We start from the raw sequence: 25,032 nt of genomic DNA on the forward strand, positions 1-25,032 counted from the left end.
CTCATTTAACTCACTTCTGGAGCATGCAAGCCGTCGTCCGCTCTATCCGACATGCAAACACCTCAGTCCAGACATGCGCGGCCCGGCCTTATCGTGCTCAAAGTTTAAAAATACAGCATGAGCATAGCGCACCACGAAAGGAAGCAAGGACTCTGCTCCGAGAAAAAATAAAACATGCACGACAATTCCTCTGTGATTAAGTGGCTCTGCAATTCAACATTAACCGTTGCGCAACGCCTCTGCGCTCAACGGCTGAATTAGACAGACGTCAAGAATGCTTGGGTAACCTGAGACATGAGCGGACGCAACCGTGTCGTGTGAACTCTGCCCCAAGATTCATGCTCGTGTCAAGATTCCCCAGGTTTGTTGCAGGTAATGCCAAGTCGCCGGCCTGTACTGGTACCGAATCCCAAGCTTGCTCCAGGGCTGAATGGCCTGCTTCTACCCAGCTGTATTTGTCTTAGTCATCATGATCACGTGCATCTCCCACTTCCCGATTGGGACGCGACTTCACTGTCGAACCAAGCTTCACCAGGCCCTCCGATGACCAGCCACGCTTGATGCGCCGTCCGCCCATTGCCTGCCGCCGAGCAGTGCAATCGCTCCAATCTCCCTCTCCTCAGCACATATGGATCTCTGACAACCTCCTCACCGATGCCATTGGTCGATTTTTCCCCAGTTCGTGCCCGCAACAGAAGCGCCATGGCAGCCATGTTCCGGGACCATTGGAGGCCAGGAGGAGGGCAGCAAAACGCCGGATGACTGTCTCAGCCAACTTCTATCCCCAGGAAAACTTTTCGCCGCTGTTCAGCCTCGGTGCGCTCTTCGGCTTCCGCAAAGACACTCAACCCACTTGGAGATATGAAGCGCCGTCTCTACAGCACTACGTAGAGCCATTGGACACATGTACGTATATGCAGTCCGCCTCACCACATCACTTCAGCTAACACTGGTAGTAGCTCCTCATGTTCCAAGCTTGCCAATAGCACAATCCGACGAAATATCTACTGAACACGCACCGTCTACAACTAGCGCATTCCCATTCGGCGCACCGTATCCCTTCTCGCAGAACAATGCGCAGACCAAACTGCAGGGCAGAGTAGGCCGGCTAGGAGGATTCAGCACAGATGCTGTGACCGCGGAGACGCATTTTAACAATTTCGCGACACAGATTTCAAACGCAGAAGTTCTGTCCACGGCCGAACGCCGTCGATCCTCACATCAGGCCTGGATATTATGTCGACCAGTTGACAGTAACGCTTGGATCTACAACGTTATGGTGGTCAAACATCTGACAAGCATTCGTTGGGATCCTACGCGCATCCTTTCCAACCTCAAGTTCTTCGATGTCCCTCCCACCTATACGCCTGAAAGTCTTGACTTCTTAAGGTGCCTCGAGGCTTCTGGTGCACATCATGCTCCTCGGGTCTATCACCGCCTATATGTCAAGATGGTTAGAGCAGCCACATCTGCTGCAGCTTCAACAAGTTTATCACAGGATACCGAGCTACTCACGTTAGTTCGATTAACCTATCAGAGCTGTTTACGCAGCACAAAAGCCATACAAGGCGTTGTAGACGACTTGCGTATGCTTGCAAACAAGATTGAGGCACCTGCCATTAAGAAATCGCTGCTTTCTGAACTGGCTGGCAGCAATAACGCAGCCGAAAGTATCAAGGTTTTAGTCGCAAGCGCTGCTCAAGGCCGTTCTCCTTGTGCGTTTATTGAGGAGATGCTCCTTTTCTTGCCTAAAGAGCAGCTTCGACTACAACTCCCATCAATCACACGGTCTCTCGTCGAAGCCGTTGAGCGGAAAAGCCGGCTGCCAACTGAGACATGTTGGTACCGTCTGAATGTGTGGCTGGGTGTCCTCGAAAACCTCGATAACAGATTCAATGTTCGCTACACTGATACCGGTTATACGAACGCCGCCTTTGTGGAAGTGGTTGAGCATGCATTCGAGAGTAATCATTCGAGCGTAGTGCGACTGCACGCAGTGCTCTATGCTCTCGTATTCCGAATGGCACAACGGCAGCCGGAGTTTGCCAAACACAAGGAAAGCTTGTGGCGGGTTGTCAGTGCCTCTGCTGTCTCTGCGCTAGAACAAGACGGCACGGTACGAATCGAGGAGGATGTAGTGATGATCTTCTCGCACATGCGTAGAGCCTCTCTGCCATATGAGCCAATATTGCGCATTGCTGCTAATCTTTTCGCATCGCATGCCAATCTATACTCCATGCACAGATTCCTCATTGCCCTGGAGAAGCATGAATTTCTACTGGACAGAGTATCGAGCATTAAAACTCGCATTACGGCAGAACTGTCTTTGCTTCGACAACACATAAACGCTCAGACGCTCGACCGAAATGGACACCATGCCTTCGCGTTACAAACATGTCAGAATATACTCAATTCTCTAACAAGGATCGCTAAACCAAGCGTCTCGATTGAAGGCGTCAACATCGAAAAACAGACAAAAGAGGAGATCAAAAAGGAGATCAAAACTCTGAAAGCCAGTAGGGATTTTACTGCAATCCTTGACTCCGCTTCGAACGATCACGCTCTGCCACAAATTTATGCGAACCTTACCAACAACATCGCACCCTCTCAACGTACAGTCCTTATACACCAATTAGCTCACCACTACTCCCTCGATGCCACTCGATCGCAGCGGGCGGCTTGGCGTTCCATATACACTCTTTACAACTACCTCAAGTCGTACTCTCTGCCAATCGGTCCTCTGTTTACCAAAGCCGTAGTCCGAGCCGCCATCATTCGACCTATGATGGAGCATAGGTTCATTAGCGCGAGGAGATTGATCTGGGTATGTCAGTTGGTTGCTAGGGTCGAAGGCGTGAGTGTAGCAAAGCAGATTGAGAATCTTTTTTGGCGCTGGAGAGGTGACGTGATCGCGCATGCCAAGCAGGTGCATGTGGCCGCTCGTGGCGATCGTAAGGCGAAGGCCATGGTGAGCGTGTTGAAACAGCTGAATATGCTGGGCCAAGGGGGAGATTAGACGATGTTGCATACTCAGCAAGGCGCAAGAAAACGTATACCCGATAGATAACACATTATAAAATACATGTTGCAATTGACCTGACGCTGATACTCTAACAAGCATACTTCACAGTCCGTACATACTACGTTAGAATTGCGTAGACCAATCTGCGAACCTATTTTCCATTTCTGTGATATCTAGGTTGCATCGCATGTCCATCTCTGGAGAAGAGTCGAATACTCTGGCTAGTGCAGCTAAGGACGTAACAGGTGGGCTGCTGACGCTCACAAGATCAAACCTTGGAAACATACCCCACTTCGGACCACCGCTCTCCCCACTCCCGGATTCTACATCATCGTGTGTTTGGCATCAAAAGAAACACCAAGTCACTGGACAGAATCGATGCGACTGACTGGAGATTGATTCTGAAGGTTGCGCTAACACTCCCGCTTTACCGACGTCATCGGGTTGACCTTGGAACATACCTCACGAACAACGCATTCGTTCGACTTGGATTATGCCTGTAACGCACGAAAGTGCAAGAGTGCGAATAACTACATCATCTTTTTGGTTCTGAGACAAGAACGCGACCGGAAAACTACCACCACGCGAAATATCGCAGTCCTTTTCCTCACACAAGCGCGGCACAAATTGCGATAAAGGCTAACATCAGAAGGAGTGGTTCCATTCTAGAAGATCAGCTAGCACCTAGTCCCAGGAGCTCACAATGGATCAGCCTAGCTCCCCTGCTAGGCCTACTATCGAACAATTACGACATGTTGTCAACAACTATCCCCTCATCGATAACCACGCACACAATCTCATCCTGCCTCACCAAGCAGATACGATACCTTTCGAGACCATAACTACGGAAGCCCAAGGAAGAGCTCTAAGAGACACGTTCAAATCCCTTCCTCATTTGCGAGCAGCTAGACAGCTAGGCCAACTTTACGAATGCGGCCAAGACGCAGATTGGGAGGACATTCTGGAACAGAGGGTTGAATGGGTTCGAAGCAATTCCGAGCGTCTACATCAGCGATGCTTCGAGAACGTACACGCGTTACTCATCGATGACGGACTTGCCGGACCAGAAAAGGTCTTTCCCTACAATTATCATGATCGTTATACCAAGGCACCCAGTAAGCGCATTGTACGTATTGAGACAGTCGCTGAGCGCTTGATGGAGAACCTTGTTCAGGACGCATCAGAAGACGACCTGGGGAAGACCAAGTTCCTACCACAGACCTGGACAAACTTCACTGAGGACTTCGAGCGCGAGATTCAAGAGGCCGTTGAGGACGACAACGTCGCTGGGTTCAAATCTGTCATTTGTTACCGAACAGGGCTCGACATTGAGCCAGAATATGAGGAAGCTGCAAAAACTGTTGGGCACCCTTTCGAACGCTACGTTAAGAGCTGCATTCGCAAACGCAATTACCGTATTGAGAAGAAGCACCTGAATGACTATCTCGTTTTGCGTACCCTGGAGATATTGTCGGAGCGACTACCTCATTCTGATTCCCTTGCGAAGCCATTTCAGCTACATACTGGTCTTGGAGATAATGACATTAGCCTTCTTGAGTCCAACCCTGCTTTCCTCCAGCCATTGATTGAAAACTACCCACAGGTACCATTTGTACTTCTTCATTCTGCCTATCCGTATACGCGCGAAGCCGGCTACCTCGCAACTGTATATCGACACGTGTACCTTGATATTGGCGAAGTCTTCCCAATGGTCAGTAGGGATGGCCAGAAAGCGATTCTACGACAATCCATGGAACTTGTCCCGGCCAGTAAACTCTTGTATTCCTCGGATGGGCACTGGTTTCCAGAGACCTATTGGCTTGCCAATAAACAGTTCCGCGAAGTCTGGCTCGATGTGAGTTTGTTGATGTACCGGATCGCCTGCTTGCCCATGCTAATTGATACAGCTACTCGTAGAGTACATCCAGAAAGGCGACCTAACACCGCATCAAGCGATTGGCATGACGAAAGACATCATGTTCAACAATTCCAATGTGCTATACGACTTACGCTATGAGGCTTTCTTCGATGAAACAGTACAAGCAGATCCAAAGCAGCTCACATACAACCCGAAGCCAGTCGAAGCTTCGCCTTATCAGTCTCCAGCAGTAACACCAATACCCACCATGGGCTTTCCCAACCGGTCCTCAGCTTCCAATGCGCAAGCTACTCGATCAGTCTCTCCGTACACACAGCCAGCTTTCCCTCCACCGCCAAAGGCACCGTAAGTAATGTCTGTACGAACTATATGTGAGACAAATACTGACCTCGTACACCGATCTTCAGGCAAGTCTACGATATTCAGCTGTTTGACGATTTCAAGGAGAAGAATCCCACAGTGAAGTTCATTTACGTACAATGGCTTGATTACATGGCCACAATCCGTAGCCGCATAGTTCCCATCAAGGAGTTTACTCGCATGATAACCGAAGGGGAACGTATCGGTATATCCCAGGGAAACATGGGCACCCTTCAAAATGACCACATAACGCCCGTCACAAATACGACGGGCCAGATATACGTCGAGCCGGACTTACGTTCTCTCCGCAGAACGCACAACAAAGATCCGCTACCCGCTGCAACAGTACTCAGTTACTGGCGCACGGAAAATGGTTCTGCGCTTCCAGAAGACCCGCGGAACAACCTTGAGACGCTTATCAATGACCTCCAATACAACTACGCCACAACACTTCTTATCGGGTTTGAAATTGAAGTCACGTTTCTTTCCCGAAACCCCCCTTCGGCATCAACCAACCCTTTCGAAGCTGAGCCCTACTGTCAGTATACCCATACAAACTGCATATGCGACATATACTGACTTTATACGCCCGGATTTAGCACCCCTGACAAAAACCCACGCATGGGGCACACTAACACCAGAACAGTGGCTTCAGCTTCCCTTCCTTAGCGAAATCGTTCTGGCACTTGAGGACATGGGTATTGAGGTCCAGCAATTCCATGCCGAATCAGGACCGGGACAGTATGAATTCGTACTTCCGCCCCATCCTCCTCTCCTTGCAATTGACACGCTTCTCCAGGCCAGACAGGTCATCGCTCAGATAGCTAGTCTGCATGGGCTACGTGCGACGCTTCATCCCAAGCCCTTTGAAGGCATTGGTACGGCGGCTCATGCGCACATCAGCTTGCACCCACCAGAGCGTGATATGCAGTTTTTCGTTGGAGGTGTCTTGAAGCACTTGCCTGCCATCTGTGCGTTTAGCATGCCCGAGGAAATCAGTTACGAACGCGTAACGGAAAACTCTTGGACAGGCGGAGCATGGGTACGTTCTCTGTTTTGTGCTTTGATGATACCTATTGCCCCTTCACCATATTGTCTAGATGTATAAATAAACTGACACTTGGAAAAAGGTAGCATGGGGGACCCAAAACCGTGAAACGCCACTCCGACGCATATCTCCAGGTCATTGGGAGCTTCGCTGTCTTGACGGATTTGCAAACATGTACTTTGCTCTTTCTGCTGTTCTCGCCGCTGGTCTACTCGGTCTCGCTGCGAACGAACCTTCTTTCCCGGAACAAGACATCCAAGTTAACCCTTCGACCATGGACGAGCAGATGCGGGCTGAGTTTGGTGTAATGAGAAGGTTGCCGAGAAGCATGCAAGAAGCTGTCACATCGCTGAGAGCGGATATGCCACTTAACGAGGCTTTGGATCCCGCATTTTTGAAGGCATATCTATATATGAAGGGCGAGGAAGCAAAGATGTTGGGGGATATGGGCGATGGCGAGCGGAGAGTGTTTCTGGTGGAAAGGTATTGATGGCTTCTCGCATCAAACACATACGCGTGTCAGCAACCAAACGGTGTGGTAGCAGTTAATATCAAAGTGTAAATGTTTCTTTAATCTGATATCTAATGTGACAGCGTGATGTGCGAATGGTCTGGTTTTCAAGAGTCTGATCAAGTATGATTCTGTACATCAACGTACTTGTGTCGTGAGCGAACTACCAGACCAAAACGCATTGCAGATAATTGCAAAATCAGCTATTTCCTTGAGGTTGTACGGGGACACAATTTCACAACATGTTATTAAGCCAGATTTTCAAACGATCCAGTATCATGTTTCGGACAGGTTAAGGTCTCATTTCAATGTGTACCATACAGAAAGTATAGTACAACTATTATAATTTCACCTAAGCCAAAGAAAACCACAGTACTCTTCTGGGACATACATTCAAGATGATGCCAGCAAACCCAAGGGGAATAAGCGCAACCCAACGCAAACTATGCAAGATAAATGTCAAGTCGAGCCATCTCTACCACGTCTACTACTCAATCCTAGATCTTACAACAAGATCATGGCCATTCCGGAGGCGACAGCGGCAACAACGTACAGACCCATGCCGAAAGCGCCATTGGTGAAGTGAGGAGCAGAGAGACCAGACGCGGCACCAGCGGAGCCAGATGCAGAGCTGGAGTCAGAAGCACCACCAGTAGCCTTGGCAGCAGCGCCAGAGACGGAACCGGTGCCGTCAACACCAGCGTCCTTGAGAAGGCCAGAGCAGCCGGAAGCAGTGGGCTTAGCAACGGCCTTCTTGGTGGTAGCCTGGCCCTTGAAGTCGCAGCCGCCGCTGACCTTCTTAGCGTAGGCGTTGAGAGCAAAAGAGAGCTGCTCGCGGCTGGAGCACATGCCGTAGACACCATAGGGACCGGCAGTGGCGTTCTTGTTGATACCCTGGCAGTACTCGCCATCCTTCTCACCGCAGAGGAAGCCGAACATGTCGCCGAAATCCTTCTCCTCGGTGTCGTCGGCGACTTGGCAGCTAAGAGTCTCCATCATGCACGAGCAAAGATTGGCGTTGGCGACAGGAGGGAGGGGGTCAGACTCGGCTTCCCACTTGCCAGATGTAACCTTGGGGCACGAGGCGGCAGCAGTGTTGCTAGGGTTGTACTCAGACATCTTGACGCCGACGGGAGTGGCCTTGGCGATTTGCTTGGACAAGTTGTCAAAGTCCTCGTTGGTCTCAACCTTGCCGTTCTTGATGGAAGCAAGACCTGACAGTTGTTAGAAGCATCATACGTCGGAAAAACAGTGAACTTACCGAATTCGTTCTCCTCCTCGAAGTACATGTAGACAATACCGCCGGACCAGACACCGGTCATGTCCTTGCCGTAAAGAGCCTTGACTTCAGTGAACTTACGAGGGCGAGGAGTGTTGCAGCCGTATTCAGCGAAGAAGACTGGGACATTGTACTTCTCGAAGTTCTTGGTCTGGACATCGAAACCGGACTCGGTGAATGAGGAGTCACCGCACCACGAGTAGATGTTGTAACCCCAGAAATCGATGGCACTGTCAGAGTCGCCGCAGTCGAAGTAGTTGGCCATGTTCTCACGAATATCAGCATCGTCGTTGGTAGCATATCCGACACCAATCTCGCGGTAGTTCTTGCTCTTGATGTAGGCCTTGGTGTCCCGGACGGCAGCCTTGACGAAAGCGCTGGCAACGGTGTTGTTGGGCTGGTTGCTGACCTCGTTTCCAGCAAAGAAACCGAGGGTGTTGTCGTACTTCATCATCTCGTCAACGACGCTGGTGTAACGGGCGTACAGTTCGACAGTCCAACCGGGGTCGTCACGGTTAATCGACATTCCTGGCTCAGACAGATCGGCTACGACATAGATGCCGGCGTCTGCAAGCTGTGTCATACAGTCCTCATGGTCCTTCTTAGGGTCAATGGCGTAGACACGGATGGTGTTGGTCTGGAGCTTCTTGAGCTGCGCAATGTCGCGCTTGCATGCTGAAGAGTCGGCAAGGGGATCGGTGATGTCAATCTCGTCGGTTGAGGCGGCTGTGGAGTTGGAGTTGACTTCCTCTGCGTTGTGTAAGTAGTGTGCTATGCAATTAGGATAGTACTGGGCGCGTACGTTGGTATGCAACACCCTTCATGAAACTGTCTGGTTGTTAGCTTGGCTTCATCTTGGTGTCTTGGTGTCTCTTACAATTGTTCACCACTGTTCTTGTGGAAAAACTTCTGACCCTAGGCATTGTTAGACATGGAAGTCGCACCTATCGCACGACATCATACCTTGATGACAATGGGGTCAACGGCGGCTTGGACGCCTGCGAGTAGGGCCGCTGTAGCAAAAATTCCGCGCATATTGGTAATAATAGTATAAGACTGCTTCCAAGAGCTGTGGTGGTGTTGGCGAGAGCTTGGGTTGATTCGCCGAGAATCACGTTTAAGAGAGTGTAGAGAAGTTGTTTGAGCAGGTGCAATGAGATCAAAGAGTGTGGCGCAACAGCGAATGAGGCTGTATGCGAAAAACAAATTATTCAAGGACGTAAAGACAGACTGGTAAAACAGAAAAGTGAGTGTAGAAACGACTCTGAGGCACAATGAGTGAAGAAATGTATGGTGAACCAAGCATTCCAAGAGGGATCAGCGAGGTTCACCTGTACCCCTGATACTAGGCTTGTTTCGCAATTACTGGTCCAAGCGCCTGCCTTCGAGACCTTCTATGCTTCTATTGCACCAGCAGCAACTGTCAAGATGTCATGTTGATAATCGACATCTGACCATATGTTTAACGCGAAAGTCGGCCTGTTTTCAAAACACTTTTTAAAGTCATCATAGCAGTTGCGAATTGTCAGCGCGGCTCGGAGTCGAGAATCGCGGTCTCGACGCATACGTACACCCAATTTCGTGTACCCCACCAAGAAGCCGCCTGATGCCCCACTGCGGATCATGTTGCTAAATTGAAGTGCATCTCTTCAGATGTCAAGGTACGCGTGCCGAACGGTCCCGGTGCGTCGTATGAGAATATACGAGAAGTTCGGCGGAAGTCGAGGCTGCGGATCATAACCTTGGGGATGGGGATCTCGTGAGTATGGACAAAGGTCGTCTATGCTTGGTTGCACAGCCTCGTGGAGTTTCACCGAGAGCGGCACTTGACGCGCGGGAGGCACACGACACGCAGTTTGTGCAGCTGAAACATAGGCGTAGGTGTGGCAAAGTCGCTCGAGCCGTGAGGCGGCCAATGGAATATGATGCGCACACGAACAGATGCAGCTGAGCTGGTGTTCGGTGTCTGCGACGCGGGCCCAGGCGGCCATTGGTCATCACGATGGCATGGCGGCAATGCTTCGGGCCGGCAGCTGGCGCCCCCGACAGCGTTTGAGAGTAATGCTTGCATTCATGGCTTGCGGTGCCTGTCAAGGATGGTGCGCGATTACTTATGTATCGATAGGGCTGTTGTAAGCTCGAGGGTAACATGAACAGAGTTTGCATGCAGACGTAATCATGAGCTTAACTGCCAGCCCAGCCTTACTATGGTAGCTTCCAAGTTGTTCGCTCTGGAGCCGTAGCCGGCTCATTTGCCTTGCCATGCAGTCGACGTTGGAAACCGGGCAGCCTAATATAGCTCACTTATGCTAGGGCCCATGTCGATTTGATTTGCGTGCGGTGAGGGATTCCGTCATAGTGCGGTGTCGTTCAGGTTCATGCACGACTCAGGAGAATCACATCTGTGCAAAGTGACAGCGGCTTTGGGACGTCTGAAGCAAAACATACAAGCGCGGCGGGCAAAAGGATTGGGGGGCGTTGAGCATCCGGTGTGCTCGGGTGTGGTGGCAGACTCAACAGAAGCACTAGGAGCGATTGGCGGCCGTCAGCCCCCTATGCATTGCGACACCAAGCACCGTTGACCTCAAGATGAGCTAGGGCTAGGGCGTTGCGGAAGCGCGCCACGTCGCGATTGGATGTCAGATAAGAAACTTATCGTCGCTATCGCGCCGGTCGAGCAGCGGGCGAAGATGGCGGGAATGATTTGGTCTGCCGGGTCGCTAGTCGTTGTCTGATCAGCGCGGGCCTCTGGCACCGTGCGGTGCAGCCTCTGTCTATGGCTGGGGGCAACAGTCGTGACGTGAAGGCCATGACGAATGCAACGAGCGTGAAAGGCAAGCAGAAGCGGAGGAAGGCAAGGGAGAGTGGTAGCATCCAGCTGTCAGCCGACTCACCCAAAGCGATGGTGCATCTGAACCGGTTGACGGCAAGCAGAGTGGGCAATGTCTTTGTTGGTATCTTCGGGAAAAGGTATTATCGATATGCAACCAGATCGGAGATCCCATGGTAGTCTGGTTTCCATTCCCAGAAAACTCGCGCCACCGCCCTGGGAGACGAGAGCAGAGAGGCTGGGAGGAGCAGTGGGAACAGCAGATCAGAGCATCTGTAGCTCGAGTGAGCGCAATCGTGCATCTTTGTAGTGTGCATATGTCCATGATCTCCGATGCCGTTTTTAGAGGGGCGACTCAATATCGGGAAGTGAATGCTAGCGAAGGGGACCCATGCGCAGCGTCTCTGACGGCGTTAGGCTAGCTTGGCGGTCGTACCTTTCATTTTCAGGGGAAGCTGCTAAAAAGCTCTTTGCCTGCCCTTCCGCATTCCACACTGTCGCTCACTCACCCACCCTTTCTTCCCCCCGTGTCCGTTTTCTTCTACATTGCCTCTCGTTTCATTGCGTTGAGGCTGTGTAGTGTACTCGCCGACAGCTCTCTCGACGCTTAAAGAGGAGAGCCGCTACCCGCCACTTCTACCAGCCTAATTCCAACTTTTGCCCCAGCGACTGACAAGCGCCGATTCGCCGCGCGTCTCTCCTGGCAACCACGACACGGCTGCATAACCAGCTTTCCACTCGCTCGTTACGACCACAACATTCGACTCTCGCCATCAAGCAGGCACGAGCAATCCGCCGTGCTACTGAGAGATCGTCACCCCAACACACTCGTTCAACAACAACAATCCGCACCCCAGTGCTCCTCGCATCAATTGTCTTACACGGCAGTCCATCTACGAGCAATTTGACTCTGCCGCTCCTAATGCCCATTGTTTGAGGTACGGCCATTCTTCCGACGTCTGCCGTTTCACCACTGGCGGCTCCCCGTGCGACACTTATTGACACTTCGTCTTGCAGATTCTACATCCAACCCTAATAGCTTCCCACGATGTCCGGACATCCGCAGGGAGGCCACTACGACGACGGCTACGGCCAGACTCAAGGGCACGCCCAGGGCCAGCAGGGCCAGGACGCCTACTACCACGACGACCAGTACAGCCAGTACCACGACGATGCGCACGGCGCCCAGTACCAGCAACAGGGCCAACATGGTGATGCTTACTACGACGAACAGTGCGTATTTCTGCCTTCGGACCAGTGCACCATCACATGCTAACAGACGCGCAGAGGTTACTATGATGGCCAGCAACAGGGTGGCCACTATCAACAAAACGGCTACTATGACGACCGAGGCCAGCAAGGTTACCAGGACGAGTATTACAACGACCAGTACTACGACCAGGGTGGTGCGCAAGACGGCTATGCCGCCAACGGCCAACAGCCTCGCCGCCGTCAACACGACTCCGAGGAGGACTCCGAGACCTTCAGCGACTTCACCATGCGTTCCGACATGGCCCGCGCCACGGACATGGACTACTACGGTCGCGGCGACGAGAGGTATAACAGCTACGCCGAGGGCAACCGCGGCTACCGCCCTCCTTCGTCTCAGGTGTCATACGGTGGTAACCGCTCTTCTGGTGCTTCAACTCCTATATACGGCATGGACTACTCGAACGCCCTTCCTGCTGGGCAAAGGTCTCGCGAGCCGTACCCAGCTTGGACTGCTGAGGCTCAGATTCCTTGCACAAAGGAGGAGATCGAGGATATCTTCCTGGACTTGACCGCTAAGTTCGGCTTCCAGCGTGACAGCATGCGCAACATGTACGATCATTTCATGACTCTGCTCGATTCGCGTGCCTCCCGCATGTCGCCAAACCAGGCTCTTCTGTCTCTCCATGCCGATTACATCGGTGGAGAAAATGCCAACTACCGCAGGTGGTACTTTGCCGCCCATCTGGACCTGGATGATGCTGTTGGCTTTGCCAACATGAACCTTGGAAAAGCTAGCCGCAGGACCCGCAAGGCCCGCAAGGCCGCTAAGAAGAAGGCCAGCGAGAACCCAGGCAACGAGCAGGAAACTCTTGACGCTTACGAGGGTGACAACAGTCTGGAGGCAGCTGAATACCGTTGGAAGACGCGCATGAACCGCATGTCTCAACATGATCGCGTGCGTCAGGTTGCTCTCTACCTGCTCTGCTGGGGAGAAGCCAACCAGGTCCGTTTCATGCCTGAACTTATGTGCTTCATCTTCAAGTGTGCCGACGACTGGCTAAACTCGCCTGCCGGACAAGCCCAAACCGAGCCAATCGAGGAATTCACATACCTCAACCAAGTCATCACGCCGCTGTACCAGTACTGCCGTGACCAAGGTTACGAGATCCAAGATGGCAAGTACGTTCGACGTGAACGCGATCACGCAGCCATTATCGGATACGACGACATGAACCAGCTTTTCTGGTACCCCGAGGGTCTCGAACGCATCGTTTTCGAGGACAAGTCTCGCCTCGTCGACATCCCACCCGCTGAGCGTTACCTCAAGCTGAAGGATGTCTTGTGGAAGAAGGTTTTCTTCAAGACTTACTACGAGCGTCGTTCATGGTTCCACATGGTGATCAACTTCAACCGTATTTGGGTCATTCACTTGACTTCTTTCTGGTTCTACACGGCATACAACTCGCAGCCTCTTTACACCAAGAATTACCAGCAACAGCTAGACCAGAAGCCCGAAAAGGCTGCTACTCTTTCTGCTGTCGCTCTTGGTGGTACCATCGCGGCCTTCATCCAGATCTTCGCCACCATCTGTGAATGGTGCTACGTCCCTCGCCGATGGGCTGGTGCTCAGCACTTGACCAAGCGCCTCTTGTTCCTGATTGCGGTTTTCGTCGTCAACATTGCTCCAAGTGTCTACATCTTTGGTCTGGACAAGCGCACTGGTACCATCGCCAACGTACTTGGTGGTGTTCAGTTCGCCATTGCCTTGGTCACCTTCATCTTCTTCTCCCTCATGCCCATCGGCGGCCTGTTCGGTAGCTACTTGACACGCAACTCTCGCAAGTATGTCGCCAGTCAGACGTTCACCGCCAGCTACCCTCGTCTCAACGGAAACGACAAGTGGATGTCATACGGCCTGTGGGTCTTGGTCTTTGCTGCCAAGCTCGCTGAGTCCTACTTCTTCTTGACTCTGTCGATCAAGGACCCAATTCGTATTCTTTCTCACATGAAGAAGCCTGACTGTCTGGGAGATGCTATCATCGGCAACATTCTTTGCAAGTACCAGCCCAGAATCCTGCTCGGTCTCATGTACTTCATGGACTTGATCTTGTTCTTCTTGGATTCCTACCTCTGGTACATCATTGCAAACATGTTGTTCTCGGTCTCTCGATCGTTCTACCTCGGTGTTTCCATCTGGACGCCATGGAGGAACATCTTCTCCCGTTTGCCCAAGCGTATCTACTCGAAGGTTCTTGCCACTACCGATATGGAGATCAAGTACAAGCCCAAGGTTCTCATCTCGCAAATCTGGAATGCCGTGGTCATCTCTATGTACCGTGAGCATCTCCTTGCGATCGACCACGTTCAGAAGCTCCTCTATCACCAGGTTCCCTCTGAGCAGGAGGGCAAGCGCACCCTGCGCGCTCCTACCTTCTTTGTGTCCCAGGAAGATCACTCCTTCAAGACCGAGTTCTTCCCTGCTCAGAGCGAGGCCGAGCGTCGTATCTCTTTCTTCGCTCAGTCCTTGTCAACTCCCATCCCTGAGCCTCTCCCCGTGGACAACATGCCGACATTCACTGTCTTGATTCCTCACTACGGTGAAAAGATCCTTTTGTCACTCCGTGAAATTATTCGCGAGGATGAGCCATACTCCCGTGTCACTCTCCTTGAGTACCTCAAACAGCTGCATCCTCATGAGTGGGACTGCTTCGTCAAGGACACCAAGATTCTCGCCGATGAGACATCTCAATTCAACGGTGACGACGAGAAGGGCGAGAAGGATACCGCTAAGAGCAAGATTGACGATCTTCCTTTCTACTGCATTGGTTTCAAGTCGGCCGCTCCTGAGTACACCCTTCGCACTCGTATCTGGGCTTCCCTCCGCTCGCAAACACTTTACCGTACCATCTCTGGTTTCATGAACTACAGTCGTGCCATCAAGCTTCTCTACCGTGTCGAGAACCCTGAGGTCGTCCAGATGTTCGGTGGCAACTCTGACAAGCTCGAGCGTGAACTTGAGCGCATGGCTAGGCGCAAGTACAAGATCTGCGTGTCTATGCAGCGTTACGCCAAGTTCAACACCGAGGAGCGTGAGAACACTGAGTTCCTTCTCCGTGCGTACCCCGACCTCCAAATTGCCTACCTGGACGAAGAGCCTCCGGAGAACGAGGGCGAGGAGCCCCGCATCTACTCTGCTCTTATCGACGGTCACTCTGAGATCATGGACAACGGCATGCGTCGTCCCAAGTTCCGCATTCAACTCTCTGGTAACCCCATTCTTGGTGACGGAAAGTCCGACAACCAGAACCACTCCATCATCTTCTACCGTGGAGAATACATCCAGCTTATCGACGCCAACCAGGACAACTACCTCGAGGAGTGCCTCAAGATTCGCAGCGTTCTCGCTGAGTTCGAAGAGATGACCACTGATAACGTCTCCCCATACACCCCTGGCCTTCCTAGCACCAAGTTCAACCCTGTCGCCATTCTCGGAGCCCGTGAATACATTTTCTCCGAGAACATTGGTATCCTTGGTGACATCGCTGCCGGAAAGGAACAGACATTCGGTACTATGTTCGCTCGTACATTGGCTCAGATTGGTGGCAAGCTCCATTACGGTCATCCCGATTTCCTCAACGGTATCTTCATGACTACTCGTGGTGGAGTGTCCAAGGCTCAAAAGGGTCTTCATCTCAACGAGGATATTTACGCTGGTATGAACGCTCTCCTTCGTGGTGGTCGCATAAAGCATTGCGAATACTACCAGTGTGGTAAGGGTCGTGATTTGGGTTTCGGTTCCGTTCTCAACTTCACCACCAAGATTGGTACTGGTATGGGAGAGCAGATGTTGTCTCGCGAGTACTACTACATGGGTACTCAACTTCCTCTCGACCGCTTCCTGTCCTTCTACTACGCCCATCCTGGTTTCCACATCAACAACATGTTCATTATGTTGTCGGTCCAGTGCTTCATGTTCGTCCTCCTCAATCTCGGAGCGCTCAACCACGAGACCATTCTCTGCCAGTTCAACAAGGATATCCCCATCACCGATCCTCAATGGCCCAACGGCTGTGCCAACTTGGTTCCCGTGTTCGACTGGGTCTCGCGTTGTATCGTCTCCATCTTCATCGTCTTCTTCATCTCTTTCGTGCCGCTCGTGGTTCAAGAGTTGACTGAGCGAGGATTTTGGCGTGCCGCGACTCGTCTCGCCAAGCACTTCTCCTCTGGATCGCCCTTCTTCGAAGTTTTTGTCACCCAGATCTACTCCAACGCTCTCCACACCAACTTGTCATATGGTGGTGCTCGTTACATCGGTACCGGCCGTGGTTTCGCAACTGCTCGCATTCCCTTCGGTATCCTGTTCTCGCGATTCGCTGGTCCTTCGATCTACATTGGTGCCCGCTCCTTGATGATGTTGCTGTTCGCCACCATTACTGTCTGGGGACCATGGCTCATCTACTTCTGGGCGTCCCTGATGTCCTTGTGCCTGGCACCGTTCCTTTTCAACCCCCACCAGTTCTCATGGGACGACTTCTTCATCGACTACAGGGAGTACCTTCGCTGGTTGTCTCGTGGCAACACTAGGTCCCACAGTGCCTCCTGGATTGGTTACTGCCGTCTTTCTCGCACACGTATCACTGGTTTCAAGCGCAAGATTCTCGGCGACCCATCAGCTAAACTCTCAGGCGATGTCCCTCGTGCTCACTTCACCAACATCTTCATGAGTGAGATCCTTGGACCTCTCGTTTTGGTCGCAATCACTCTCATCCCCTTCTTGTTCATCAACGCCCAGACCGGTGTCAACGACAACCGTCACAAAGACGACGACACCGCCACTGGTGACCCCAAGAAGTCCGGTGCCCTCGTCCGTATCGCAATTATTGCCTTCGGTCCTGTCGCTATCAATGCAGGTGTCTTGGGAGGCATGTTTGCTTTGGCTTGTTGTGCGGGTCCCTTGCTCAGCATGTGCTGCAAGAAGTTCGGAGCTGTCTTGGCTGCCATTGCTCACGCTATCGCTGTCCTTGTCCTCCTTATCTTCTTCGTTGTGCTCATGTTCCTCGAGGGCTTCAGCTTCCCCAGAGCTTTGTCTGGTATGATCGCTGTTGTCGCTATCCAGCGATTCGTGTTCAAGCTTATCATCACTCTTGCTCTCACTCGTGAGTTCAAGGCTGACACTGCCAACATTGCCTGGTGGACAGGAAAGTGGTACACCATGGGATGGCACACGATCTCTCAACCTGGTCGTGAGTTCCTCTGCAAGATCACCGAGTTGGGCTTCTTCGCCGCAGACTTTATCCTTGGTCACGTCCTTCTTTTCTTCATGCTTCCGATCTTGTTGATTCCCTACGCCGACAAGGGCCACTCCATGATGTTGTTCTGGCTCCGTCCCAGGTATGTTCCACTCCCACTCTGTTTGATGAACCACTACTAACGTTTAACAGTCGCCAGATCCGTCCTCCCATCTACTCGCTCAAGCAGACCAAGCTTCGCAAGCGTCGTGTCGTGCGCTACGCCATCCTCTACTTTGTCCTGCTCGTCGTCTTCCTGGCTTTAATCGTGGGTCCGATCGTCGCCGGAAAGTACATCAAGCTCTCCGTGACATTGCCAATGGAGATCTTGCAGCCTACAGGCTTCAGCAACAACGACACTACCAACACTCCTACTGGCAAGTGTGTTGATGAACGTCCTTGCCCTGTGTGGAACCCCGCTGTGGACGCAACTGGAGGTGGTGGTGCCGCCGCTTCGACCGACGATGCCGCTCGTCGATTCCGCCGGTACATGGCATACTAAAAGCAAACGTTGCGAATCGTTTTGTTCTGCTTTCGCAGCCTGTATTGTACAACCTTGGCGAATCATGAGCGTGGCGACTTGGTTGGTCCCATAATGATTGTAATATCCACTACAGCATTTCCTTCGTTTTCTGGCGTTACACAGCAGGCTATCGACCTGCTTTCTCTCTTTTTGAACACCGATGTCCGCCTAAGGCGCGGACTTGCCTGCACATATACTACGAAGGGTTGTTTTGGTTCATCACGGGAAGGCGAATATCTTAGAAAGTGAATGCATTGCAGATAAATACATGGATGTCTTAAACTCAAGTCTCTCCTGCGCCTTTTAATATTGTCTTTGATACGTGTGGTCTGAAGTGATATTCTTGCCCTTTTGAGAAACCTACTCGTGAAACCCCGAAACGGAGGTCCTTGCGAGATGAGCCATTAGGCGTTGAAGTTGCCCAGGGTTCACCTCCGCCCTTTCGCCGCAGCCCCTACACCAACAACCACGCAACAAATAGCCATCATGGATCTCAATGAAATACAGAATGTTACTACGCGCTTCTTCACCGATGCCAATGCGCAATTCAATCGCATACCAGGGTCCGCTATCGCCGTCCGCTACATCAAGTCGAGTTACCAGAACGACCCCGTTCGCAGCGCAATAGAGTTATTCTTGTTCCTCTTTGCGGTGCGCTACTTGCTCGCACCCAAATACAGCACCCAGAAGAAAGTGCAGCTCACCGATGCCGTATGCTCCGCGCCTTGGATACAGATGCGCGGATGTGGCGGGCTGACAAGCAAATAGGAGATTGATGAACTGGTCGAAGACTGGACCCCAGAACCGCTTGTTGCACCGACTACTGCGCTCGAGGAGTTGGACAACGAGAAGCGGCCCATCATTGTTGGGTATGACAGCCTACAGCCCCAATGGCCTCTTATGGTCGCGAATCAATGCTAACCAAGTACCGCGCAGCCCTACCGGTCCCAAGTCGAAGCTCTCCAACGGCCGAACCGTAACGAATCTTGCCTCATACAACTTCTACAACTTCCTTTCCAACGATGTCCTAAAAGACAAGGCCATTCAGACCCTGCGGACTTACGGCGTTGGCCCCTGTGGCCCCCCCGGCTTCTATGGTACACAGGACGTCCACATGAAGACCGAAGCCGATGTCGCTGCACATCTCGGTGTCCCTGCCTGCATCATTTACGCACAATCCTTCTCGACTATAAGCAGTGTTATTCCCAGTTTCAGCAAGAGAGGAGACATCATCGTGGCAGACCGCGCGCTCAACTTTGCTGCAAGGAAGGGCATTCAAATCAGCCGCAGTACCGTCAGGTGGTTTGAACACAATGACATGGAGGATCTGGAAAACGTACTCAAGAAGGTTGTCAAAGAGCAGGCCAAGAAGCCGCTCACCAGACGCTTCATCATTACTGAGGGCCTATTTGAGAACATTGGGGATGTGGTGAACCTGCCCAAGATTGTACGTCCATCACATACTCATGCTTCAGAGGCACCTGGATGGGTTAGCTAACATATTGAAAAGGTCGAACTCAAGCTCAAATACAAATTCCGACTGATCCTCGACGAAACCTGGTCCTACGGCGTCCTCGGCCGCACCGGCGGCGGTGTCACCGAAGCGCAAAATGTCGATGCTGCAGAAGTAGATATGATTATCGGTTCGCTATCCGGCCCTCTCTGTGCGGCAGGAGGTTTCTGCGCTGGCAATGAGGAAGTCGTTGAGCATCAGCGTATTTCCTCGGCGTCTTATACCTACTCGGCTGCCCTCCCTGCTTTGCTGAGTACAACTGCCAGTGAGACTATCAGCTTATTGCAACAACAACCGGATATTTTGGCAGGACTCAGGGAGAATGTGAAAGCCATGAGGGGGCAGTTGGACCCCAGGAGCGACTGGGTCCGATGTAGTAGTTCGGGTGACAACCCGATCATGCTACTTGTTCTGAAAGACGAAGTCATTGACAACAAGAAGTTGAGTATCGAAGACCAAAATCAGATATTTAGGGAAGTTGTCGATGAGGTACGTATCCTAATGGTGTATGTAAGGTTGATCTTGGACAATGTGCTGACAGTCACAGTGTCTCGCGAACGGCGTTCTCATAACACGACTCAAGTCTTTCCCTCTTGGTCTTGGACTAAACCCCCGAGACGCAGGCTGGCAACCTACGCCTGCACTCAAAGTATGTGTGACCAGCGGCCTGACAAAGAAGGAGACAGAGAAGGCTGGCACCATCATAAGGCATGCCATCACCAAGATGGTGAGCAGGCGGAAGTAGAGTCTCAACCATTGGCCATCATCACGACGAGGGCGGTGTATTAGACTTCGAGCATTCCATGATGACCAGTGTTGATGCATGATATACTTCTTGTAAAATTTTGTTGCTATATAGACATACTCGTAATGCATAATATCTGAACTGCTGCAACTCCATCGGTATATATCCTAAAGCAACTGCACGGTGTGCTGCCGACAAGCACGACACTCTTTCGAGGCTACGAACAAGTCCGACTAGACGCGCAACTCGCTCAACCTGATAGACGAGCGAAGCCTACATTGCCGGGCATGACTGCCGATATCAAATAGCCAACATTGAAATTGTCGCCCATGGCAAATCACGGGGCTGAGGCGGGCTGTGCAGAGCAACGCGGAAGTTTGCGTAGGACGAAAATGACGTTGGTCTCCCAAGCCTGGATCTAATGGCGCAGGGCACGTCACTGCCCGCCTGCTCACACCAACAACAAGCTTTCTCCATGCAACAACCCTACCTAGACCCTTAACTTTCCCGCACTTCCCTCTTTTCCCAAATTCCACCTCGCGCAATTAAACCTCGTTTGAGCGAGCAGAAGCGCCTACTACACCACACAAACACAATATGTCGCAACGACGGAACGGCGGAGAGCCGCAGCCCAAGGACGGGATGCCGCCAGCAAAGGGTGAGGGTATGTTGACGCAAAATAGCATCGTCGCATGGGTTCAAGGAAAGACTAACGGGAACAACAGCGCAGGACAAACAGGCGAGGCTCTTGTCCCAGGAAGCTGGACATTTCTCTCTCGTGAGGGCCCTGCATCTGGCTGATTTCATTACTGAGCTCAATGGTACGTTTTCCGACGCCGACCTCTCCTGGCCAACATAACACTCGGCTGTTCAGCCGAAGAATCAAGGCATGCGCTGAGACGATAAATTTCAGGCTTCTGCGGCGTCATGTCCATCTTTTCCTCTCTCCGCTACTGCACGCAGTCGGACCCCTTCAACTACACCAACTTGTACTTCGCCCTCGGCTTCATCCCCCTCGGACTCTTCTTCGACTTCATGGACGGCAAAGTCGCTCGCTGGCGCAAGAAGGCATCGCTCATGGGCCAGGAACTTGATTCCTTGGCTGACCTCGTCTCATTTGGCGTTAGCCCCGCCGCCGCTGCCTTCTGTCTCGGTCTGCGAACACCTGTCGACCATCTACTCCTGAGCTTTTTCGTGCTCTGCGGTCTTACACGTTTGGCGAGATTCAATGTCACGGTTGCTATGGTGCCAAAGGATGCGACAGGCAAGAGCAAGTACTTTGAGGGCACCCCCATCCCCATGTCTCTGGGCATTGTCCAAGTCATGGCGTACTGGGTGTACAAGGGCTGGACGTTGGAACAGGTTCCCATGGGCCTTTGGCTCGAGGGCACGGCATTTGAGTTCCACCCTGTTGTAGCCATGTTCATACTTCACGGATGTTTGATGGTCAGCAAGAGTGTCAAGATTCCCAAGCCCTAGACCATAGCGTTGAAGAGGAACGCGACCCAGTGTGTTGTGTACGTGGGTCTTCGCGTTCGGACAATGGGGGCAATCGAATTTGGTCGTGGTGAGAGGGAGAGAGGAAAGATCAGGTTGCATAACGATGCTGTGATCGATTAGCGGGCGTACAAAATACGATGATACCCTATTATCAATGAAACAATGGTAGAAAGCGCAGAAGACAGATACGTGTGAAGCCCTTCAGAATGATTATCCTATTACGACAAACCCATTGTTTCAAGAACCCTATTGAAATTGCTACTGTTACAAAGAAAGTCAAGCTCAATGACTGTGGTATCATGATTGTAAATCTGCGAATCAAGTTTGTTCGCCCAAAGCAGCTAGAGGTGTGCAAACATGCCAAAGGGGATGCTCCGCTCCCAGTAATCAAGTCAGCTTGTCCAGAAACTTCATTCAGGACAATAGTGACGCAGCATGTAGTGTCTGGTGGTAGCTACTCGACGGCCGAACTGTCTGTTCTGATGTAGGTAACATAATGGCCGCAAACAGAACCAGGCAAGATATGAAAAGTTACACTAGCGCAATCACCGCGTGATAATCAGCGAAAACCCGTCGAGCCATTGTGCGCAAGAACCGGATAGACCACCGATGGTGTAGCCACGGGGAGGGATAAGCGTATGCCTGCATATAGTTAGCTGGCAATTGTTATGAGTATGATCCATACGTACCCGCTGCCGCCATTCGGGTTTCCATACCACTCGCTCTTCCGTCCCAAGCTTGTTAGTATCTGTAGACCGTCGATCCATAGTCCGGCACGCAGAGAAAAGCCCAGCAACAGCTCTCCTTTTCGCGTATCTAGTGCAAACTCAGACATACTGCCTCCTCGCTTGCCGAAGAGTTGGGTGTCCGTATCTTCGTACACAAACTCCAATCCATCCATGGCGGAACCATGGTACACTTTGATGCTAAGTAAAAGCTTGGTCTGAATGTGGACGTAATCGAAAATCACTTCCTGCGGCTGTGAACCCTCCATTTGTGAGTAACCTAGTTTGCCCCCACGGTAGCCCCATCGGCCGTCCGGTATCTTGATGCGTGCATTCTTCTGGTTTGAGAGCTGACTGAAATCTTCAACAACGTGCTTGCCTCCACCAGCGGAGTACACCTCGAGCTTGAGGCGTGACTTTTGTTTTTCTTTCGGTAGCAAGGCACGCAGGGTGCTTTCTTCCAGTGTAACCTGTCGTGGGTATTGGTTGTCTTGTTCAGGAAACTCTTTCCAGTAATGACAGACATCGTCTCCTTCTGTGTACAGCTCAGCCCAAGCGATGCCCGATTTCGAGGTCGCGATGACGCCACCTTGGCCAACGTCAACCGTCCACACTTGCACACTGCCATCTCCGTTGATATTTGGGTTGTCGATAGGTATGCGGAAGCAAGGATGGAATCGGAAACGTAGTACGTCTAATTTGTGCCATCTGCATTCATCGTTTGGCAAGACTAGCCGCTGACCAGGTGACTTGGTGCGTGTTGAGTAGGGCTCTCGACATGTGAAGGTGCGGTTTAACGTAACGTAGTCACGTAACATGACACCCGACTCCTGATGAGGACAACCGAAGAGATGCCCCGTCTCGTGGAGATGGGCACCAATTCCTATGTTAGCAGCTTCCCAGTTGCTTCCAGATTCGTTGCAGTCATTCGCGACGAATGCAGTGTCGGTTTTGGTGCAGTCCTGGAAAGCCTGGAAAACCTCTTCAATGCTCGATGGGTAGCTGTGAAGCGCGTGGGAACCGAAAATGGCCAGTTGTAGATCTCCAGTTCCTCCACCTAAAGCCGCATGTCCTCGAACTGTCTTCTCTTGCGTGTCCCAATGCGTGTCAAGAAACAGGCAGGAGACGTAATGCTTTTGGCCTGGTACCATGGGGAAGTAATCTCTGCATGCCTCGATGGCAATGTCGAAAAGTTCATTTTTCTTCGTCCCCGGACCGTACTGCTGGGCGCGTTGCAGATCGCGTATCTCTGCGACAGATTTTCTGGAGCGGATGACGTGAATCTTTGCCTGCGTGCGGTATTGATTCTGTTCCCAATCTTGATAACTTAGCGTTCCAGGCTCCCAGGCGTCTTCGAAACGGAAACAGCGTCGACCGAATCCATAACGCTTCATCTGCTCGCCAGTGAAGGCCTGCCAAAGGTATGCAGCCATGCGGAATTTCTTGGTCGCAAGGTCAAGGTTGTTTCCCTCTCGCTGGATACGCTCAGGTGGGGCGTCATATGTACCTGGGGAGTCATGACCCAATATGATTGCAAGTTGTAAGGGCGGCGAATGCGACAAAGGGAGGTAGTTTATGTTGATGAAGGAGGCATGAGCAGGTACGGAGGTGTTTGGCGTAGAGACCTTGGGCGAGGCAAAGTCAAGTCGGATCCTGTTCCAGCCAGGCTCAAGATGCACCAAGGCCTTGAAGTGGGAATCGTGTACTGGCCAGCAAGTAGATGGGAAGCGGCCCTGATGGTGATTAACCGTGAGTGTGCCGTCCAACGGTTTGCTCTGTGTCTCCCCAACCTGACCAAATATCAGCAGTACCTGTTGGTGTACCCATGAGTTATCCGAGACAGACAAGACGCGCGGCGCGAGTAGCGAAGATCTATTGAACGAGCTGTTGGAGCCGTTCGAGGTTGGCGATGCTAAGCCATTGATGCTGTAGCGTTTTACGGGGTCGACAGTCGGTCGCTGAGGTCGCGCAGGCGCAGGCGTGGGGCCATTGGTAAGGTCTTTGGTTTGGGTGTTGATTTCGTCTGTGGTAGAGGTGGCTGGGGTGGTAGAAGGCGTCGACGAGCCGACTTGGGACGAGTCTAGAGTAGAGGCGGAAACACGGCGGTTTATACCATTGGCATTCTGACCCTCTGCACTGGTTGTTGGCCGGTCGCCGCTCTTGGACATGCGGCTGCTCTTTCTACCAAGGTTTCTGAGGAAAGACGGCATCGTGACAACTACAGCGCTGATGTAGGCCAGAAGTAGCGTCTCGAGGTCCTCGGGCTAGTCTGAAAAGCTTGACGAATTAAGGAATCATAGGCGTAGGTAATGAGCGACGGTAACGAGCGATACGGAGGGCGCGATGGGGGAGCTATGGGGAGCTGGGGGGACGCGTAATACGGGCGTGATAGTCACTGTAGAGTGGGAACAAGCGAACGGGAGGCTTTACTGGCAATAGCTATGCTACTATGCATGCGGGAAGCGAGTGAAGGCAGAATATGCAGTATGGCGGGAGAGAGCAAAGAAAGTTTGTGTTTGAGAAAGTGGCAGCAATGTCTACGTGGAGAGGACGCCGACGTGAAGAGCTACCTCTGGCGACGCAAGCTAGCAGGACCG

The 25,032-nt window shown here is 52.0% G+C and overlaps 7 protein-coding genes across 7 annotated transcripts; 5 read left to right on the top strand and 2 right to left on the bottom strand.

Moving 5' to 3' along the window:
• The first annotated feature begins 531 nt into the window (after positions 1-531).
• CC77DRAFT_1046885 (hypothetical protein) lies at positions 532-3,097 on the top strand. The gene is made up of 2 exons (XM_018527463.1): positions 532-906; positions 957-3,097. Exons 1-2 carry the CDS (start codon positions 561-563, stop codon positions 3,014-3,016), a joined length of 2,406 nt encoding a protein of 801 aa, XP_018389626.1. The 5' UTR covers positions 532-560; the 3' UTR covers positions 3,017-3,097.
• A 419-nt stretch (positions 3,098-3,516) lies between these two features.
• On the top strand, positions 3,517-6,936 carry CC77DRAFT_505636 (hypothetical protein). Its single transcript, XM_018531955.1, has 5 exons — positions 3,517-4,877; positions 4,930-5,246; positions 5,309-5,799; positions 5,861-6,303; positions 6,396-6,936. The coding sequence occupies exons 1-5, from the start codon at positions 3,726-3,728 to the stop codon at positions 6,615-6,617; spliced, it is 2,625 nt and encodes an 874-aa protein (XP_018389627.1). The 5' UTR covers positions 3,517-3,725; the 3' UTR covers positions 6,618-6,936.
• Positions 6,937-7,324: 388 nt separating this feature from the next.
• CC77DRAFT_1028132 (hypothetical protein) lies at positions 7,325-9,134 on the bottom strand (the record flags this gene model as incomplete). Its single annotated transcript, XM_018526422.1, has 5 exons — positions 7,325-8,034; positions 8,082-8,849; positions 8,902-8,927; positions 8,977-9,014; positions 9,063-9,134. The coding sequence occupies 5 exons, from the start codon at positions 9,132-9,134 to the stop codon at positions 7,325-7,327; spliced, it is 1,614 nt and encodes a 537-aa protein (XP_018389628.1).
• Positions 9,135-11,977: 2,843 nt separating this feature from the next.
• CC77DRAFT_1005247 (1,3-beta-glucan synthase component GLS2) lies at positions 11,978-17,931 on the top strand (the record flags this gene model as incomplete). Its single annotated transcript, XM_018523335.1, has 3 exons — positions 11,978-12,162; positions 12,217-17,532; positions 17,583-17,931. 3 exons carry the CDS (start codon positions 11,978-11,980, stop codon positions 17,929-17,931), a joined length of 5,850 nt encoding a protein of 1,949 aa, XP_018389629.1.
• Positions 17,932-18,396: 465 nt separating this feature from the next.
• On the top strand, positions 18,397-20,580 carry CC77DRAFT_954911 (serine palmitoyltransferase 1). The gene is made up of 5 exons (XM_018535466.1): positions 18,397-18,663; positions 18,721-18,821; positions 18,889-19,399; positions 19,463-19,954; positions 20,013-20,580. Exons 1-5 carry the CDS (start codon positions 18,439-18,441, stop codon positions 20,208-20,210), a joined length of 1,527 nt encoding a protein of 508 aa, XP_018389630.1. The 5' UTR covers positions 18,397-18,438; the 3' UTR covers positions 20,211-20,580.
• A 227-nt stretch (positions 20,581-20,807) lies between these two features.
• CC77DRAFT_927247 (phosphatidylserine synthase) lies at positions 20,808-21,689 on the top strand (the record flags this gene model as incomplete). The annotated part of the gene is made up of 3 exons (XM_018533981.1): positions 20,808-20,874; positions 20,936-21,031; positions 21,124-21,689. The coding sequence occupies 3 exons, from the start codon at positions 20,808-20,810 to the stop codon at positions 21,687-21,689; spliced, it is 729 nt and encodes a 242-aa protein (XP_018389631.1).
• Positions 21,690-21,972: 283 nt separating this feature from the next.
• Positions 21,973-24,779, bottom strand: CC77DRAFT_505877 (hypothetical protein). The gene is made up of 2 exons (XM_018531956.1): positions 22,400-24,779; positions 21,973-22,352 (listed from the first exon to the last, which is right to left on the bottom strand). Exons 1-2 carry the CDS (start codon positions 24,643-24,645, stop codon positions 22,256-22,258), a joined length of 2,343 nt encoding a protein of 780 aa, XP_018389632.1. The 5' UTR covers positions 24,646-24,779; the 3' UTR covers positions 21,973-22,255.
• Between the last annotated feature and the right edge of the window lie 253 nt (positions 24,780-25,032).

The sequence above is a fragment of the Alternaria alternata genome (genome assembly GCF_001642055.1).
Source record: "Alternaria alternata strain SRC1lrK2f unplaced genomic scaffold CC77scaffold_3, whole genome shotgun sequence".
NCBI lineage: Eukaryota > Fungi > Ascomycota > Dothideomycetes > Pleosporales > Pleosporaceae > Alternaria > Alternaria alternata.